The sequence below is a fragment of the Bacillus rossius genome, assembly GCF_032445375.1.
Source record: "Bacillus rossius redtenbacheri isolate Brsri chromosome 4 unlocalized genomic scaffold, Brsri_v3 Brsri_v3_scf4_1, whole genome shotgun sequence".
NCBI lineage: Eukaryota > Metazoa > Arthropoda > Insecta > Phasmatodea > Bacillidae > Bacillus > Bacillus rossius.
This window is the reverse complement of record NW_026962010.1, coordinates 18,807,559-18,829,325: the sequence shown is the minus strand read 5'-3', so window position 1 is coordinate 18,829,325 and position 21,767 is coordinate 18,807,559. Positions and strand designations below refer to the sequence as shown.

General features: G+C 39.6%; 1 protein-coding gene across 4 annotated transcripts in view; it reads right to left on the bottom strand.

Moving 5' to 3' along the window:
* LOC134541597 (lysosomal Pro-X carboxypeptidase) overlaps nucleotides 1-21,767 on the bottom strand; it is a 96,184-nt gene that overhangs the window by 48,689 nt on the left and 25,728 nt on the right. For all 4 annotated transcript variants that reach the window (XM_063385141.1, XM_063385138.1, XM_063385139.1 and 1 more), the window contains exons 3-4: nucleotides 9,713-9,814; nucleotides 8,036-8,217 (exon numbers count right to left, since the gene is read on the bottom strand). In XM_063385141.1, coding sequence (XP_063241211.1) covers nucleotides 8,036-8,217; nucleotides 9,713-9,814 — 284 coding nt within the window. The remainder of the gene's footprint in view (nucleotides 1-8,035; nucleotides 8,218-9,712; nucleotides 9,815-21,767) is intronic.

Below are 21,767 nucleotides of genomic sequence, written 5' to 3'. Positions count from 1 at the left end.
ACAAGGGAAGTCACTCACGTATCGGCTCGTCGTCTCCGTTGGATTAGCGAATCCTCGCTAAACCCCACTGGTCGTCAGGCCAGTCGGTGCTGACGACTATACTAGCCGGAAGGAGCCTCGTTCCGCCGCGATAGTACCGCGACCATCTTCTTGACGAGCTTTACAGCTACTCTTGCACACAGATACCAACGAGTTATTTTGCTGCCCAAGCCGGCCCCACACTCGCAAAAGTCATTTTTTTGCGAGGCCGCTTGCGCGGACCACCTCACACACCGGCCCGTCGTCCAGAACAGCTGATCGCCTGCCTCCCCTCCCCTCCTTCAAAAAAGGGAGGGGAAAAAGTCTGTCTCCCTCGCGCGCATGCGCGCTGTGCTCGTGATTTGTTTCATTTTACCCCGATCACCACTTGTCCAACTTTGCTATGTCGCATTAATAATTAAAATAGTTTTATACAAATGCAAATATATAACTACATTATAAATATAACTAATAAACACAATTATTTAATGATATTCTCACTAACTGTTACCAGGTGCTCCCGGGCGACACTAGCGCTGAAAAACGTTACCAATATTTCAAAAATACCGCCGTACGGATAACACCAATACTCAAATAAACTATACTAAAGGAAAACTATAATATAAACTTCCTTTTAATTTCCTTGTAAAACGGTACCCCGAGAAAGGGGTACAATATCCCCCCAAAAAAAATTTTAAAAATAAAACTAGGGTAATAACAATTTCTTTGGGCAGGTACCAATAAAAACATAGAATAAAACATTTAAATACATATAGAAGGAAATAAATCACAGCCTTAGAATCACAAACAGATTGCGGAAAATTTCTCAAAAACACGAGTCAAGAGACATGATAGAACACACACTGAATAGAGTGGTACCTCACTCCGAAAGCTAAACTAAACCTACCCCAAAATTAATGCAGTAAAAAAAAATTACCAAAAACTTATAAATAACAAAAACGTACGGCGCATACCATACAACCATACAACTATATGAGCACTCTTTACAATCTCTAAAACATAATTACCAAGAAGACTAAACCCTAATAACTTAGAAAACTATAAATTACCATATTTAAGATTTCCTAGAATAAGGTTTAAGGTGGCTAACATGTGCTTTTTTCACAAACTTCCCTTTTTCCACATCTTCTAGAAGCACCGTAACTGGACCTAAAAACTTCCTAATTATATAAGGCCCGGCAAACGCAAATTGCAATTTAGCACTAAGGTATTTTCCCTTATCACTGGCTAAAAATTGGCGGCATAACACCTCTTGACCTTCCCTATAAGGGTTTGCAATTCTCCCCTTATTATATTTCTGGGCTAACTTTGAGCGAGCTTTACCCAGATTTTTTGAAACCTCGGTCCAAAACCTTCTCCAGAAGGCGGGGGCTAGACACCGTAAAGTTAGTTGGCTCAATTCCCCATATGTTCAACAAGGGATGACATAGTTCTCGTCCCAAAAATACACTAGCAGGGGTGTAACCTGTGCTTCCATGTTGCGTCATATTTAATCCAAGATTTAAAAATTCCAGTGACTCATCCCACTTCCTATGCTGTTCATGGTGAAAAATCGTTAACACTGCTTTCACCCCCTTATTCAATCTTTCCACTAAATTCGGTTGCGGATAGTGTGGACTAGTGTTTACGTGTTTAATACCCCAGCTAAAACACATCTGCTGGAAACTGTGACTATTAAAATAACTCGCATTATCTGAAACCAATTGCTCGGGTCCCCCAAAAAGCTTCCAGACTCTCTCAACTAAGGCGGAAATCACCCTGGCGCTTTTCATGTCCCGCATAGGTAATAGTACACAAAATTTACTGAAACCATCTAATAAAATTAAAACACAATTGTTCCCTTTCAATGATCGGGGCAGGGGCCCAAACACGTCAACATAGGCCCTTTCCCAGGGCCTGGAAAGGCTTTCCACTGAATAAAAACCTACCATACTATTCACCGGCTGCTTAGCTAATTGACAGGCTTCGCACCCCTTTACATACTCTTCCACATCCTTTTTTAAACTTTCCCAATAAAAATGTTCAGAAATTTTATCGAGGGTTTTCTGTTTTCCACCATGTCCCCCTATTACAGAGTCAAGAAAATAACGTAGAATCATGGGCCTCATCAAAACAGGGATTACCAGCCTTCTCTTTCCACCTTGCACTCTATAAATTTGGTCTTTAAATATCTGAAATTCATCATCTTTCGATCCTCGCATACGAGTCTTAATATTTTGTATTTCTTGATCCTTATCCTGATATTCTTTAATATTTTCAAAACTTTCCGGAAAACCCCACAGCACATTACAAACTTCATTTTCCCTTGGTTCGCCATTCTCGCCTTCTTCCTTACTATCACTGTGCTCGTTTTCACTTCCTTCGCCTTTATCATCTCCCTGCCAACTCCCTACCTCTTCCTCGTCTGGCTCGCTACAAAAATTCTGTGAATCATACATTCGAGAGAGGGCATCGGAAATGACGTTTTCACGTCCCTTAAGATGGTGAATTTTAAACCTAAAACGAGTTAACCTCATAACCCATCTTCCTATTTTTCCCAATTGGCGGGGATGGGAGAATAACCAAGTTAATGCTTCATTATCAGTCCACAGATCGAATTCCGCGTGCTCTAGAAAATTTTCAAATCGCTCAATAGCATAAATACACGCCAACGCCTCCTTCTCATATACGCCATATTTTTGTTCATGCCTATTCAATGTTCTACTTACATACATAATTGGGTGAAACCCGTCTTTAGCTTCTTGAAGCAAAACTCCCCCTAACGCTTTGCTAGAGGCGTCTACTTGCACTACGAATCTTTTTTCAAAGTCCGGTAACATTAATATGGGGGGTTCAGAGATCGCTTTTTTCAGTTTCAAAAAGGCTTGTTCTTGCTCATCTCCCCATACAAAAATTTGCCCTTTCTTTTTTAGCTGATTTAGGGGAACACAAATATCGGCATACTCAGGGATAAATTTACTAAAAAAACCTATCATTCCCAAAAACCTCATAACTCCTTTAACGTTTTTTGGCGCAGGGAAATTAACAATTGGGGCAATTTTTTCGCGGTCCATTTGTAATACACCCTCCTCTACTTCAAAACCCAGGAACTTAATCTTACTTTGCGCCCAACACACTTTTTCCGGGTTTACTGTAAATCCGGCATCTCTTAATTTTTCCAAGACCTTTCTCAAATGCTGAAGATTTTGCTCAAAACTCTCGGAAAATACACAAATATCATCTAAAAAACTTAAAACAAACTTATATTGAAAATCCTGCAAAATATTTCCTAAGATACGAGATAAACATTGCGCTCCAAAATTGACCCCAAATGGTACCCTCTTCCATTCATACTGCCCCCAGGGTGTAACAAATCCTGTAAACTTTTGACTGGTTTTTTCTAGGACGCACTGGTGAAAAGCAGCATTTAAATCTAACACCGTAAAATATTTAGCTTTGCTTAAATATTGAAAAATAATTTCGATTTTTGGTAAGGGGAAAGGATACAGCCTAATTTTCTGGTTGAGCAAACGATAATCCAAAACTAAACGATATTCTCCCGGCTTTTTCTTTTTTACTAAAAAGGCCGGAGAAGCATAATTTGAGTTGGAAGGAGCAATGATCTCTTGTTTCTCAAGTTCCTTAATTATTTGCCGAAAAGCTTTCAATTTGGGAGGGGCACATTGGTATGGCACACACTTAACCGGGGTGTTATCTGTCAGCTCAATTTTATAGGGAGCCAACTCGCATTTACCCACCTTTTTACATATCACGTCATTAAAATCCTCTATGATCCTCTCTATTTGCTTCACCTCTTCCGTATTTAAACGCTCCTTCACACCCTCAATACCACCACAAATAACCCTACCTTTCTTCCCTTTTCCAAACGGTACTTTCACACTTGGTTCAAACCCAAACCTCACTTCTTTTCTTTTACAATTAATAACTGCCTGGGTATCCGTGAGGAAATCCATCCCTAAAATCAGTTCGCTGACTAAATTCGGCATGACAAAAAACTCCCTGTCCCAGGAAAACTTATCAATTTTTACATGCAACTTTACCCGTTCAGCGCACTCATACACTTTCCCGTCCGCTAATTGCACCTTAATCACTTCTTCTTGAACAATTTTCTTCCCTTTAAATTTTTTATTTTCTCGCTGGCATTCCACCAAATAATTTCTGTTTATAAAACTTTTATTTGCACCCGTATCCACGAGTGCTTTAACCGCCTTTCCCTCTATTTCAACGCCAATATTGAAAGTGTTTGAACTCCTCATCACCGCTAAAAAATGTTTATTTCCGAACCTAAGTCTACGTAGCTCGGCTTTAATGCCACACCTCCGTGCCCAATGCCCCCGTTTACCGCAAAAACCACATACCACATCTTTTGCTTTATTCTTTTTGCACTCCTTCAACACGTGACCCCTCACTCCGCAACCATAACAAGCCCTTAATCCCTTAACCTCAGCGACGTATTGGACTTTTTTTCTTTTAAAACAAAAACGGGCTAAATGCCCGGCCTGCCCACAATAACTACACTCACATTTTTCTTGCCCTCTCCTACTCATTACTCTATCCCGCTCCACAACTTCACTCTCAACCTCCTTATCCTCCTCTCCTACCCTACTGCTACCCACGCTTACTACATCAGTCTTATTATCCACTCGCCTTTTATCGTACTCACGACGCATGAACATAACATTATCGACCTCAACAGCCCAAGAATTCAATTCCACTAAATTCCCCGGATATTTGACAAAACTGCATTCCCTTCTGATATCAGGATTCATATTTTCGATAGTTATATCGACTACCGCCCTTTCACTCAGCTCCAATCCAAAAACCTTCAAATACAACTTAATATCATTTACATATTCCACAGTTTTTTCATCAAATTTTTGAAACCTAAATATATATTGCTGCACTAATCCCAATTTTTTTTTTACGCGGGCACAAACTACTCCACAAATTTTCTTTCACCTCGCTCCAATTTTTCTCGCGTTTTATGCCGTCGGTAATAACGGTGTGGGCTATACCCGAACATTTACTTGCCAGACTTTTCATCAAAATTTCCTGATTCACCTTATAATTTAATTCCAGGAATTTTTCCACTTCCCTACAAAATAAAATCCAATCTTCGATTTCCCCCCGTTGCAAGTTGGGAACCGCCTTAATATTCTCCAACCATGACATTTTATCCAGCTTATTTTACAATTCTCTGTCGACATGTCGCGGAATTTGTTTATGCGATTCCTTACCTTCTTTTAACATTTCAGCTAGCAATTGCAATTGCAACATAGGCCAATCATCCTTCTCATCTACCACTACCCCAAGACTTTCCAAATTACTAACCACATTTTCTTTCGTCAATTGGTGAACCCACTCCGAAATGGCGGTCTCGTGTAACCCCGGCACCCCTTTAATACCTTCCATGATGACTTTATTTTCAACTTGGCCTTCCGGATTACTTTTTTCCTGAAATTCACGTATCGCCCTTTCGGCCGGGCGACTACCCGATACCCATCCCTCAGTCTTTAAATATTCAAGAAATAATTTGCGAAGCTCGTCGGGGTGCACATCGTCAGTTACAGCCAAACCCGCAGCCTGAACGTTACTTAGTAACTCGGGCTTAGTCAGCTTATAGATCCAGCTAACAGGCATCATTGAAATTACGCCAATACCAACCACAACCGCTATGCTTAGCCACAAGCAAATCCCAGGAGCAGAGTGGCGCATTTGACGCCCCCGTAAGCCCCAAGGGAGCGTCGCAAACCGCGAACAACTGCCGGGAATTACCTGGTATAGAGTATCGCCATCCGACATATCAGAAAAATAGGTTACGGCACACCAGTTCACCAAACCTCTCGGCATTCAACACGGGTATAAAAAAAATCAAGGCTTAAATTAAACAGCGAAAGAAAGGAAATTGCTTGAGAAAGCACAACTTTTGCGGCAAGTACGACAAAAAATTATTTATTAATCTGAACCTCTGAAATCAAACTATTACAAGCATTAAAAGAATATAAGCATTCGCCGGTACATATTAACTAAATCGGGCCCGATGCTATAAACTATATATATATATATATATATATATATATATATATATATATATATTCATACCCAGCACATGATAAGAAAATATAAAAATACCCTAAACTTAACATCAGTTACAATAGACACCTTATAGTGATTTAAAATCTCTGATAAACCAAGTTCCAGCTAGTTAACACCTTCCTTGTTACGCGACGTGCTCAAGTGTTCGGGGGACGGGTACCCTTAAAACGTTCAACGCGAGTCTCTACCATTTGAATTTCATCATAAGTTTCAATTATTTACTTCACGTGTCCATATCATAAAGTTGTTAAATGTAGCTGGGGAAAAACAGACCTCCGACGTAAAATAACACTCTCAGGCTTGACGTAATTATTTCTGCCACCAATCTCTTGCAGCATAACCCCGTTGCACAAGGGGAATCACAAGGGAAGTCACTCACGTATCGGCTCGTCGTCTCCGTTGGATTAGCGAATCCTCGCTAAACCCCACTGGTCGTCAGGCCAGTCGGTGCTGACGACTATACTAGCCGGAAGGAGCCTCGTTCCGCCGCGATAGTACCGCGACCATCTTCTTGACGAGCTTTACAGCTACTCTTGCACACAGATACCAACGAGTTATTTTGCTGCCCAAGCCGGCCCCACACTCGCAAAAGTCATTTTTTTGCGAGGCCGCTTGCGCGGACCACCTCACACACCGGCCCGTCGTCCAGAACAGCTGATCGCCTGCCTCCCCTCCCCTCCTTCAAAAAAGGGAGGGGAAAAAGTCTGTCTCCCTCGCGCGCATGCGCGCTGTGCTCGTGATTTGTTTCATTTTACCCCGATCACCACTTGTACAACTTTGCTATGTCGCATTAATAATTAAAATAGTTTTATACAAATGCAAATATATAACTACATTATAAATATAACTAATAAACACAATTATTTAATGATATTCTCACTAACTGTTACCAGGTGCTCCCGGGCGACACTAGCGCTGAAAAACGTTACCAATATTTCAAAAATACCGCCGTACGGATAACACCAATACTCAAATAAACTATACTAAAGGAAAACTATAATATAAACTTCCTTTTAATTTCCTTGTAAAACGGTACCCCGAGAAAGGGGTACAATATGTTTGGCATAATTTAGACCTTGGCATTAGTGGTGGGAGATCAATCTGTCGGGTGGCTTCCGTGGAGGAGGGATCAATCGCCATTTTTATTTTGTCCTCACCGGGTTCAAATCAAGGACTTCATGTTGTAAGTGCTTTTTTAAAATAAAATCGTATTAAGTAAATCTTTTTATGAATATTAAAATTTTTCCCATTAAAATCGGATAATAATTACAGATTTTCAAGATGGCGGTCGTAACTAAAAGCGCAACGATGACGTCATACACATCCAAGATGGCGACCGCAACGAAAAGTGCAGCATTATAGAATCCAAAATGGCGGGGGTAAAGAAAAGTGCAACGTTTATAGAAGCCATGGTGGTAGGTGTGACGTAAGCAATTATTTTATATTTTTTGAAATTTTTTCGGAATTTTTTGGTTGAATATTAAAGATTTAATGTTTACGGTCAATGTCATGACCTCAGATGGGGCTAATGAAAAAAAAATTTCCTCTCCGATGAATATTGTCCCTCTCCGAGGAATACTGCCCCTCTCCGAGGAATTTTGGCCACTCGAGATTTTTTTGGGAAAGAAAACGGAATATTTCCCCTTTAAATGGGAATTTTTACAGTAACAGGGGGAAATTTCTAGGAATTGTGAGTCATTTTTGAGTAAATTTGATGATATTCGACACAAAAAAATGGCCATCATGACATCAGGGCAGCCGGTCATGTGACCCCATCCACATCGGAACTATGCACCACGCCCCAGCTTCAGTCCCAGTATCGACACAGGCCACAGAAGTTGGAGTGAAATATGGCTTCAACAGCAGAAGTGTCAAGAGATGTGATGACCAAGTCACTCACCCGTCTACCACGTACGGATACTTCATCCTGAACCAAGCAGAGAGCATCCCTCCATAGGATCCGCCAAACGCTATGACGGCGCTGTGAGCCGCCCCAGACAGCCCCATCTTGAGGTGCGATATGAGGTCCACATAGTCGGCCAGGGCCTGTTGGGAGCTGAGGTAGCCCAGGTACTGCAGGTCCTGCAACGGTAACCAAGAAGGAAGCTGTCATTCCTTAAGAGTGAGCACTAGTTAAAAAAGATTTTGTTGGAGTTTAATAAAAATTTTGTACAAATATTTAGTAAGTCATCTTAGCAGCGTGTATTAAATTTGTACTTTTTTACCCTTCACTTAAATGAGATATTTGATTTTTAAATATAATAATGTAATTTTTTTAACAAACAACCCAGGGATTGACACAAATCTGACAATCCTCCCATGTATGTTTACAACCTTAGTCTGTACCAAGATAACGTTTTATTGTCTCAAGTGTAATAATTCTAATATAAAACAGTTTTAATTAACCCCATACTTAACGCCAATGAGCAGTCTTCTAGAGAAATTCATTTTGAAAAAATACCTTATGCTTAAAAAAAAGATAGTTGGACCATGACACAAACAAATCATCACGGAATAATTGAATTTCCAACATTATGTCTGCTATGTCTTGGAATGCTCAAAGATTGGGAAGTAATTGCTACCAATTTTTTCTTCCAACTAGTGTAAGTTTCTGGAATACTGCACCTTTCGTAGCAAATGTATGTATTACTCGACGTGCTTATAAATAAAACTCTGCAAATTCACAACCATTTAACATTTTAACTTATTTTTCAATTTAATACAGACATCTGCTGGTAATAAAATAGCATTTATAATGAAAACCTACATAATTATATATAACTTTTTGGTCAAAACATTTTCTGTTCAGGAATTTTTCTTCGGAGCTTAAAAAAAATTCAAATGGTGATGCTTTGAGAAATTTTAAAATTTGAAATTTCGAATTGCGGCCGAAGCTTGGGAAAAAACAACCAGTAGAAGATATTGTAAATAATTGTAATTCTACGTAGACCTAAACCTTTGAACTTGTTCTTAAACCCGCAACCATTTAGAACCAACCATTTTGTTTTCAGCCATTTTGAATTCTATAAATTTCCACCAATTAGTTTTCCGACAATTTACTTTCTCTTGGAATCGAACTCCCTACTATTTCACTTTTCGTTACGGCTGCCATCTTGAAAATATGCATTTTTAATGCAAGAAAATTGGAAAAAATGTAAAATTAATAGAAAATCTTGTGTTAATAATTTTTGTTATGTTTATTTTCTCTTGCGGGGCTCCCAAGCTTGGTAATGTTTACGAACGATTATTGTTAACTACAATACTCATTTTTATATTTGTAAGTTAAGTGCCTATGTGCATGATATTATTTAAAATAAAAATGGCCTAAACCGAACTATATATGTAATTTTTTTTATACAAAATCAGATCCTTTCGTTAAGTAATCATTCTCTTGGTAAGATCTGTTGGTTGTAAGAGCCAAGTGATGAGCCAGTCGGCGCATGTTTTCTCTGCTAATTTATTTCTCCACACATACAAAACAGTGTCATTGAGCCTAAGGTCCCGGGGCTTCCCTGTTGTGTCCGCCCACGAGGCTAACCTAGCCGACTGAGGTGGACATGGCAGACAGTACACTCACCGACAGAGACTTGTTGCCATACGGCAAGGAGGCCCCATAGTAGCGATGCTCAGCGAACACCAGCAGAGCAGAGAACTCCGGAGCGATTTCCCACATGAATCCCTAGCGGACATAAACACAATTTGAAAACGGCGATCATGTATAAGGATTACAAAAACTTTACCTTAAAACTGAGTCCCAAAATTTTTCTTTAGACCTATACTAATAATCACTTTCAAACTGAGCAATTATGTCAGAGTTGTAGTATTTAGCGCATGGGCCAGCTGTTGCCTGGCGAATCATCGCCACCTCAACAGCAACCCGGCACCAAGCAGCAGAACGCCTAAAAGTCAAAGCACATTTTAAGCCTATTATGCACCAGTTGCCTATTATGCACCAGTTACAAGAACGTGAACCAAAGGTGTTGGAACTACGAAGTATACCATAGGATTCAGTACTGCAAGTACTTTACCTGCTGTAGCATCATGCTTGTGGCGCTTAACACAAACCACAGGGAAAATAACAGTAAAATGTGTTAATCTTTCATTCTATGGTTCCTACAATCCTGTTATCCGGCACCGATTGAGACGCTTAGTTGAGATTTTCTCGGGTGGATTTCGGCTGTTGACCTGGTTGCCAGGAGTTACTCGGAAAGGAGTTCCCGAACGTAAAATGACGATTGTCGGAAGATTTCACGTGTTTGGTATTCTAAGTTAAGTGTGGCGTCTCGATTCTCGCTGGCCGCCGACCGGGATAGGAGAGCCCGACTGCTGCTAGGAGGTCGGAACCTGACTTCACGATCAGCCACTCGCTTTCAAACATTGCGTGGTGGCAACAGTTACGTATAAGCTGAATATCCACGCATTCACTGTTTAGGCACTACTTGCATTATTCTTAAAGTAAATTTAAATAAATTTACGAATTTATGTTTATTTACCTATGATTCCAACACAAACTACTCATTATTTTAGCTATAGTTTTCTCATTCTGTCACCTGAAAAAGTGGAGAGTGTGTTAGGTCATGGTATTGCAACCACAATAAAAAAGTTTTGTGATTTCAGGTCTCCCCTTTAACAATTTTTTTTGTCTCTAAATTAAGTAATTTAATTTTTTTCCCAGACAAAGACTTCAAATTATTTTAAGGTACCTGGAATTTTAAGTTTTAATCTTGTCTTGCCTATATTTGGCAGCATACTCAGATATTATATAGTGCTATTTTTTTTCGTATTTTATATTTTAATTTACATTTAAAAATATTATTTCTTGTTTTATACTAAGCTCAAAAGACTTCATATTTATTCAAACAATTAAGTTTAAAGAGTTTGTTTTGTTATTCGAGATTACTGGAGATTGCACTGATATGTAACAAAAATCCACATAAATTTTTCTCGTTTTTAAAATATTTTTGTGGATAAAAATGAATAATGATTTTTTATAGAATAAAAAGAATTTTCAATTTGTTGGAGAACCGACCCCGAAACAATTTTACGCAGCAGTTTTAGCGAGCTCTGCAGTCACCCTAACAATAGAGCTAATTTAAGTACATATTATTGTCATTATTATCACTACATATTATAAAACAAAGTCGCTTTCCGCTGTCTGTCTGTCCCTATGTATGCTTAGATCTTTAAAACTAAGCAACGGATTTTGATGCGGTTTTTTTTTTAATAGATAGAGTGATTCAAGAGGAAGGTTTATATGTATAATACATGCATAATATAGTAGAGAAACACTGATAATTTTAGAGGTTTCTAATGTGATGTCGTAAATACATTTTTTTGCGCTTACATTTCAAACGCTGGCTGAACCCTACGAGATAGATCATGTTGTTGATAATTGTTGATTATATTTTGTTTTTAGTCAAACGAATAGTAAGTAAAATATTTTTATTTTATTAATTATCGAAATTCGTAGTTTAAGTTAAGGTATTTAAGTTCAAAAAGAACTGAATAGAATATGTATCTTTTGTTGTTGATATTTGTTGATTATCTTTTGTTTTTAGTCTATATATTTATAATTAGAATATTTAGTATCAGCATTGCACCCGTGCGAAGCCGGGGCGGGTCGTTAGTAGTATATAAACTCCAAATAAGGCTTGAGAATAAGTGTGTATTTATTTTTGGTTAATCGGTAATTTTTTTTTAACTTTTAAAAGCTCATTTTTTAAGTGTTTAAATGTTAAATGTACGAAATCGCCTAATAGCCGTAAAAACACTGTTATAATTTAATGCCATTCAGGTATAAAAAATAATAAAGTCATCTGTGTTACATTTAATCTAGCAAGATGTTCATAGTGTGAACTGCACAAGATTTTTCATACAACGAATACCATTCCTCTAACCCAAATGTACACGTGTGGATACATTGAATAATTTATCAGCATACAGCGGGAAACTTCACTCTAAATTTCCCTTGTTTCGTGCTAAAAAAAGACAAGATGTTTCTTTCATTTGCGACATGGTATTATTCACAATATATGTTGTTCTAATGTTTTTACAGTATCTTACCTTTTTGCAAGCGCAGAGTTAATATAAATAGATACGATTTAGTGATAAATGATGAAGATGTAACGGCTGTTTAGTGTAGCCATATTGTTTGTCTGGACGAGGAGGCCGAAGAGAAGGGGCGGGGAATGTTAGACCCGAACATCCCGAGGGAATGTCGTAACGACCGAGCACTTAGAATAGCATTTTAAACCCTTGTCGGCAAAACTGATTTGTTCCGATCGGCGAGCGAGCAGTATGTCGGAATCGACATCGAAATCTTACGATAGAATATACGAAAAACTTAGAATAAACGCCCAGGTAAAATTCCTGCTAAGTTAGCATTTTTATTGAGTTTATCGATTTTTTTTCTGTTTTTATTTTAGTACAGTGTTGCCTGTATTCTAGCGTGTTACATTTCACACTTCACCTTTCACGGGTTAATTTTTGTAACGATGCAATGCGATATCAGCTTATTGAAACACATTTTTGATATCATTGAACTGTATATTAATATTTCTTTGTAATCTTGCTAAAACTACACAAGTGTTTGATCATCCAGCAACATCTCTTATTTGGCAAGGCTGTGGTTCTGAACCTTCCAGGCTCAGACTTGTTGCTTGATCAGGCGATACCGCCGCAGGGTGAGCTGCAACTGTACTGTCATGAAAGCCATTGCGGGCCTCGAGGTCCGTATGCCAGATCCGGGCATCGAACCACGGACCCGCGGAGAGCTACAGGCCGCGGATGATGGCCACTGCTTCTAGTTGTGAAGATAGATATTAGGTTTTAATAATGATGTAAGTACCAGATGTTTTGTGACCCTAAGGTGTGTGTGTGTGTGTGTTGGATAACTTGACGGGGTTGCATTCAGTGTTGAGGACCATTTCGAAAGCACGGTGGGAGAATTTAGGTGATTGTGATTCGGGTTCGTGGGTTCGAATCTCATTGGAAAACGTTTCAGTGGAGCTGATATTCCCGCGCTCTGTATCCTAGGTGCGTAGGTTGTTTGCGGGCTGCGGTTTCTAGTCGTTTCATGTCTCTCAACTGTGTTGGTGTGAATGAGCTGATGGGTAAGTTGTAAGATGGTGACGGTGATATTTGTAGAACATGTTCGTAACTCTGAATATTCCAGATTAAAGATATTTCACTGTACAAGGGCAATTGTCGTCCAACCATAAGGTGTGTTGTTCGTTCTTAATCAGTACACCTTTAATCTACAATAAGCCATTTACTAATAATTTTAACAGGAGCCTACTACATGGCCCTACACAGTAAGCATCATGCCTACCATAGGATCGAACTTGGTATGCTTTACACCATCTTTATGGCCAAGAGTCTCCAAACCATTGAACCCGATACAGGACTACATACGTATGCATTACACATATATTGCACGGCGACACTCGACACGTCTTAAAATACCTATTTGGCTAATAAACAGCGTATAAGTCACAAGTATTTTAACCACGAAGCCTAATGTAGGACAATGCTATGTACGGTTTACACATACTATAGGCATATACTCTGCACTGTACATTTTATTCCTACTATAAAACTATTCCAAGAATGCCTTGTCTACTATCAGGAAAATTAAACGATTATGGAATAAATAAACTTATCCAAACCACTGATCCTACACTATAAAATAATATACATATTTACCAATCATCTCTGAACGAGTCCTACAGATTCCATATTCATTATCCTTTACGCGCAGTGTTTGCTGGTGTGCAATATGCCTATTGTTGGGTGGATTACAATACTATGAGTTAATAGTTTCCAAAACATGGATCTTAATATAGGACGGACCATACTCTGTACACTTTAAGCCCTTTTCACAATACCGCGACGCGATGTGACGTGACGTCATACCAAACCAGCCAATCACAACTACATCGCCCGCGATGCGCGACAGCTCACTTGGCGACGAGGCTGTTACGTCGCTTCGGCGATGTCGCTAATGACGTCAGTAATAACAGCCAATCAGAAAAAGATTGTGGTAAAGAAGAAGAAGAACTGAAAACAAGAGGTAGGAAATTATGTATTGATGCAACTAATTAATGTTAGTAAACAACACGTGGATTTTGTTCAATTGAAATGAGTTTTGAAGTGCATCTGATTGATGAAGTTCAGAAAAAGCCGTGTTTGAACGATGTTTCTAGTAACAAATATTGTAATCAGACGGAGAAAAATAATGCTTGGTTAGAAATATATTATGGGCTTCGCGATTCCTATCCATAATTAAATTCTTCTACCAGTCAGTCAGTGTACAAATATAATAACAACAATCTGAATATTACCGCCAAAAGCTTTTGTTTACAACCATGTTGTAAAATATCCCCAGCAGAGTGCAGGCTGGTTCGGTTTTTTTCACCAGCTGCATGGCGATCGCGTCGCGCTATTATGAAGTGCACTAGCTGGCGACATATAATTACGTCGCTGCCTTCGCTACATCGCGTCGCCAGATCGCGTCGCATCGCGGTATTGTGAAAAGGCCTTTAGGTAGTAAGATTTAAGTTTATAACCACTTTGCCATATGACTGCTATGGCGACAACTACATCTAGGGACCAAATGAGTATGATTCACAATGCCTATCGTAGGACCATACGCAGGGCCGCAACTAGAGTCTATGGCACCCGGGGCATGAATGGATTCATGCCCCCCCCCTCTTTTTTTGCACATACCACACCAATAAAGCGGGGGGTCTGGGGGCCCTCCCACGGAAAAATGGTGCTATTTAAGCATTTTCCATACCTACATGTAACAGTTTCTGTGCTACTGTAACTATGTTGAGACGTTATATTGTAAATCAGATTAGACATTCCTGGCATTCAAGTTAAAAAAACTTTTTACCAGTTACCAGTTGTAGTAGGAATTACAATGCAAGCGATTTCGGCGCCCCCACTGCTTTGCGCCCGGGGCGTATGCCCCGCTTGCCCCCCCTTAGTTGCGGCCCTGACCATACCAAGTATATTCACAGCGCATATTCGAACCTTATGGTTTGCAGTACAATACAGTGAAATATCTTTAATCTGGCATGTTCAGCACCATGGCCAAATCAGATAAGCGATTTTTCTAAATTGTCTAGATGTACTTTTAATGGGAATACCAGTGAAATGTAAAATGTAACACTCTAGAAAACAGGAAACACTGTACTGAAATGAAAACAGACAGTAACTATTATGTACTCTGAGAGTACAACAATGCCAGCAGCGCAGTGATGCGGCATGGTTAAGGCAGAATACACCCGAAAACATTTGAACACAAAGAGGCTCATTTGGTACCAGATTACAGGATGAGTCGAACCATATATTGATGTATTAAAGACCTTTCGCTGTGTTTTGGCATGCTTCAAGGTTTCACTTAGTAACTTTACCACAGTCTAGCAAAATTATCGAATAAATGTATATTCACCAATCATCTCCGAAACCATATGAAGTAGAACCAAATCATGCAGCACAGGACAGTAATGACATACATGGGTATGCATACTTTCGGTAACATTACTGTGACAAACTCTGACAATATTCAGATTGATACACATAGCTACAACTGTAATACAAGCGCAAGAACACACACGCATCGTAACACAGCAACATATCAACACAATAGGCCAACAATCATAAGAATGGCCACCAACTCTCTGCCACAATCAGCCACCACTCTTCTGCTGAGCTATCAATATCATAACTTGGCAATGCACTCAGCTGCACACACATAGCTATATGGCAACACAAATGACTACACATGCTGAGCTGTAAAGACATTCGGCGACACAAGCATTCATTATACTAAACGTTTGACTAGTACACCCAAACAGTCAGTTACACCCAGTATTCAGCTACACACAGTACAAGATTTGAATGCACGTGGTTACTAAGCCACCCAACATAAAGTGTATAGGTGTATTAGAGGTCTCATTGCCTTAGGCTTCTGTGAATAATAGTGCAAGTTAAAAATCTACATTCATGTGTCCTTTAACCTAATATGTATCGGTAAATAAAATGTTAAATAAAGTGGGAAACAAGTCCAGCTGCAGTCTTATTTCACCTGAAGAGGCTGGTATGGGAGACGAATATGCTAAATGGCTAGGGGAGCTGTGGTTTATTATCTTCATTATCTCAGTTCCAACGAACTTCTCTAATTTGTTGCGCACAACCTTCATGAAAGACTATGAATAGACAAGAAACTGTCAAGATGTTATACCTTAATTAAGATAGTGCAGTGGCGATAGAAGACTGACGAAATGAAATCAATGTATCTTAACAGAGAAAGGTAGTCTGGTTGGTAATATAGCAAACACTCTCACTTAACTTCCTATTTTTTCAAACGAAACTTAAAAATAAACCACTCAATAAGCACCAGGATTAGCGAGCCAATTCAATGACAAATTCTGGTGCCAAGCCTCAGTGTCTCCACGGGTTCACTAAGGCTGGTAATACATGCTACCAACCCAACCAGTGTGCATCTGTTCTCCGATGCATGTGAAACACCAGTGCCAGTGATGCACAGTGCATAGAGGGAATCATGTTCAGGCACGATACGACATGAATCGACAAACAGGGGCTGCAAGGTCGATAGTAGATCCTTCCATTAAACACCTCCAGTGGTGACTTAAGGTGTAGCAGTAGTGTATTTGCATTTCTAAAACAGAATGAGGCCGCAATGACGATCGCTTTGCTGAAAGGTACACCAATCCATTGGATGTTCGCATCCTTGATGTAATCAGCATTCTTGCAACCTACACCCTGATTATCCTCCTCGGGCAACGACTGCTGTCTACATCACTGCCACTGATGACATTAGCCATCCTGTGGTCTTGGTGGGCAAGCACACAGCTCCTTATCCTTCATTAGCTAGCTGGTACCCTTTCCAAGTCACCACAACCCTTACACTACCTCACCAGTAGTATAGGATAGTATTTTCTGGGACTGGCTTCTGGCTGTGGATTGATGATTGTCGACCGCCATATTGGATTGTGACGTCACGTCGGCCATCTTGGAGGAGTGTAACGGGAAATAGCGTAACGGGACAAGTTTGACCTTGACCTTTGACCCTCAAAATTCGCCAAAAATGGGCAAAAATTGCCCAAAATTCCTCAAAATTCGTCAAAATTTACATTTCTGTGGAAAAAAATTCCGCCAAAAAATCTCAAAAAATTCCACAATTCAAAAATCAGGATTTCGAAAATCCTCAAAAGTCGTTTTGCCCTAGAAAGAACCCAAATTCCTAAAAGCGGCTTAAAACTCCTAAGAGCTAGCCGCTCTAAGCCGCCGAGGTCATGACCTTGAAAACTAGGATGCCATGTCAGCCATATTGGATGATGACGTCACCGTTGCAATTTCCGTTACGGCCACCATCTTTAAAATCTTTATTTACTATCCGATTTTAATGAATTTTTTTTTAAAAATTATAAAAAAATTCAAATAATAAAATTTTAACAAAATAATTATAAAAAATATACTTTTACGACACGGAATTCGGAGTCCTCAGTTCGAACCCGACGAGCGCAAAAAAAATTAAAAATGGCGAACGATCCTTCCCCCGTGGTGACTTTTGGCAGACTGACTCCCACCACTTTTCTTAAAGCATATATATCGTCACCCAGTATGACGTCATGTCCGCCATCTTGTCTTCGTTGCTGGAGACCACCATCTTGTTTTCGTCGGCGAGAGTGCGCTGATAACATGTTAGTTTAATTCTTACCCGCTAGAGTGCAGTAATCATTTATTACTATGACACCCGCCATCTTGAAATTTGGCCGCCATCTTGAAAATCCGTAATTATTTAGCTAGAAATTCGGGAAAAGTTCCAAAATTCATTAAATAAATCACTCATTAATTTACATATTGATTCGATCGATTCCCGTCCACGGATCGATACCCGAACGATGCAATAATGTTTAATTTTATGTAAAAAATAATAATTGCAATAAACCATGTTCAACATATTTAAAGAGACTCTAAATCCTCTACTACCATCATCCTATCAGACATCAAGACCACCATATTGGAAATTCGTAATTTTAATGCTAGAGATTCGGGAAAAAATCCAAAATTCATTAAATAAATTTGTAATCCATATAATAATTGATTGGATCGACTAAGGTCCTTGGTTCGACCCCTGGCCGATACAAAACAACTTTAATTTAAAAAAATACTAAAAAAGTGCTAGGTGTGAGAAAATAAAAACACCACAAGTTCTTTAAAAAAAAAAAAATTTATTACATAAATTCAATACACTACTACAAGTACAAAAAACACACTGACAAATTACTAAAGCCTTTTGGATTCCTCTATTCAAACAGTCTTCTTATTGTACGGACTAAGCCTTTTACATGACTTTAAATGTCTATCCGATCCGTTTATCACCGCAGCCAGAGACGGACTGAAGTACATATCACTTATATAGTCTCATTAGCCGGTACAACACATGAGTCAAATAAATAACCATGTTCATTATACATCTCGGAGCATTTTTTATAATGACGATGTAAGCTATCGAGACGTGAAATTAGTTTATTGCACTTATTGCACTGAAAGTGTATTCTTTGAACATTATTAGAACAACCGCTTCTTTCATGTCTGCGAGCATTTGAGGCGATAGTAAATGATGCGCCACAGTATTTGCACTGATGCGAAGTACGCTCTTCATTAATTGAAGTATTCAGTGCTGATGAAACTTCAGCTGATGGTGGAACAGCACATATCGAAGTCTCCTCCAGTGTTGTCAGAGGCGTTGTCAACGGGATCTGCACCTTCTCCATCGTAGCTGTTGTCAAGGTTCCCGTAGACGATTGTACAACCTCCGAGTTCGACGTTAAAGACGGTAAAGATGCCATCGAGGTCTCAAGAACAGATAATTGACACGACTTATGCACCAGAAGAAACAAACTAGGTGATCCTTACACCGCCGACGTCAGTAACAAACTGAGCGTCCTGCTGTCTAGGACTCGCTTATATACATGCACCGTATGGAATAATACGCTAGTCAAATCAAGAACCATTTACAATAATACTAGAGTCAAATCTACAAATTAAAAAAGAGGATCATTTGATCGAAAAAAAATTTCGATCTCTCCAATATACGCCAGGCTCCAAGAGCTACAATTCACGTCACCAGATCCATCTACATTTTGCTCCTATGCTTCAATTGACCATTAGCTGCAAGTGCTCCAACAGCTCCATCAGCTCCAACACATAATGTACGCAATGTACGTGCAATACATGCAATTTACACGCAATAAATGTAATGATTACACAGTACACACAGGAAAATAAACGTACACACAGTACACACAGGAAACGGAATGTACACACAGTACACACAGGAAACGGAATGTACACACAGTACACACAGGAAACTGAACGTACACACAGTACACACAGGAAACGGAACGTACACACAGTACACACAGGAAACTAAACGCACACACAGTACACACACAGGAAACGGAACGTACACACAGTACACACAGGAAACGGAATGTACACACAGTACACACACAGGAAACGGAACGTACACACACAGTACACACAGGTAACGGAACGTACACACAGTACACACAGGAAACGGAACGTACACACAGTACACACAGGAAACGGAATGTACACACAGTACACACACAGGAAACGGAACGTACACACAGTACACACAGGTAACGGAACGTACACACAGTACACACAGGAAACGGAATGTACACACAGTTCACACAGGAAACGGAATGTACACACAGTACACACAGGAAACGGAACGTACACACAGTACACACAGGAAACGGAATGTACACACAGTACACACACACAGGAAACGGAACGTACACACAGTACACACCGGAAACGGAACGCACACACAGTACACACAGGAAACGGAACGTACACACAGTACACACAGGAAACGGAATGTACACACAGTACACACACAGGAAACGGAACGTACACACAGTACACACAGGTAACGGAACGTACACACAGTACACACAGGAAACGGAATGTACACACAGTACACACAGGAAACGGAATGTACACACAGTACACACAGGAAACGGAACGTACACACAGTACACACAGGAAACTGAACGTACACACAGTACACGCAGGAAAAGGAACGTACACACAGTACACACAGGAAACGGAACGTACACACAGTACACACAGGAAACGGAATGTACACACAGTACACACAGAAAACGGAACGTACACACAGTACACACAGGCAACGGAACGTACACACAGTACACACAGGAAACGTAATTATCACACATACAGTACCGGAAACACACACAGGCTTAGTTGGAAATCAGAATAGGTACAAGAAATAAAAACATTAAATTTTTACTTTCAATATTTTATTACTTCTCAACATTACACAAATACAAGTAAAAGAAGCCATTATTGTATGTAGCCAGCTTTCCTCAGTTCTTTGAGTATGAAGGATATTTCTTTGATGCACGGATAGTTTCCTGCACAAAGCGAGCCATGTAGAAGTCTTAGTCGGTCAACCAATATGTTTGGATCTTTCTATGATGTGTAATCAATCTCGTCTACCACCATCTTAATTGCTTGTTTATTATAAATACTTTTAATATCAATCGTCCCAGTGATCATAATAAGCATTATCAGATTTATTTATTATAACCCGACGTTTCCATCGTTTCGGTCTCAGGACATCGCCACATTCTTCGATCTTGTCAGCTCTAGGTGCTTCATCACAGTCTATGCCTTTGTCAACAGCCTCAAAGTCACTGTAACAATCACTGTAGAAGACATCCTCTTCACCCAGATTACCGTATGAATTCGCTATCGATGATGTCGAAGTGTCTTCATCGTCTTCATGCTTCCTTTTTAGGAGTCCATCATTTTTACAAAGAATGGAGGATCTACTGAATATAGGCTTGAATGTATTCTCACTTTTCACGGTGTTGATACTTCCATTAGTTTCAGTCTTCCCGAAGCCATTAGCATCCTTCAATTTATGTTCTTCCTCACGATCGGGTTAGCTAATACCATCACGCTCAGGACAAGGAAAATTATTGTCATAATGCAGATCACTCTTCTTTAGTCTAGTGGATCCATCGGTGTCCTCTATGCCGTAAGTAGTCTTGACTTTACATGTTCTACCATGTCTTTTTAAGCTGTCAATTCGTGTTAACAACCTGCTACAACGATTAAAGCTTAACATGTTGCGTAGTGGGTTTCTAGCACAATCATTCTTCTCATGACGTCTAGCATTCCTTCTCATGACAAAATCCTTGCCACAGTATCTACAGCGGCTTCCTTCCGATTCAGCTGCAGATAAAAAACCATGATCCATGGTAGCTTCTGTGACTAATGTTAGAATCAAACTGTCAGTTTTCTCCAATTGGAACCATTACTTAAATAGAGTTTTTGAAATATTTCATCAGCGAGAGTTAACTTATCTAATGTTAAGCAAATTGATGCAAGTAGTTCCGGCTGTCGTCAACAGATGGCGCCACGTGTTGCTTGCAGGTAAATAATATATATTTCATTAATGTGGGATGCGGAACGCTCACTATCGATCGCAAAGGGAGGTTGGCTTCGATAGTCTCCAAGGAGAAAATCCTTCCTGC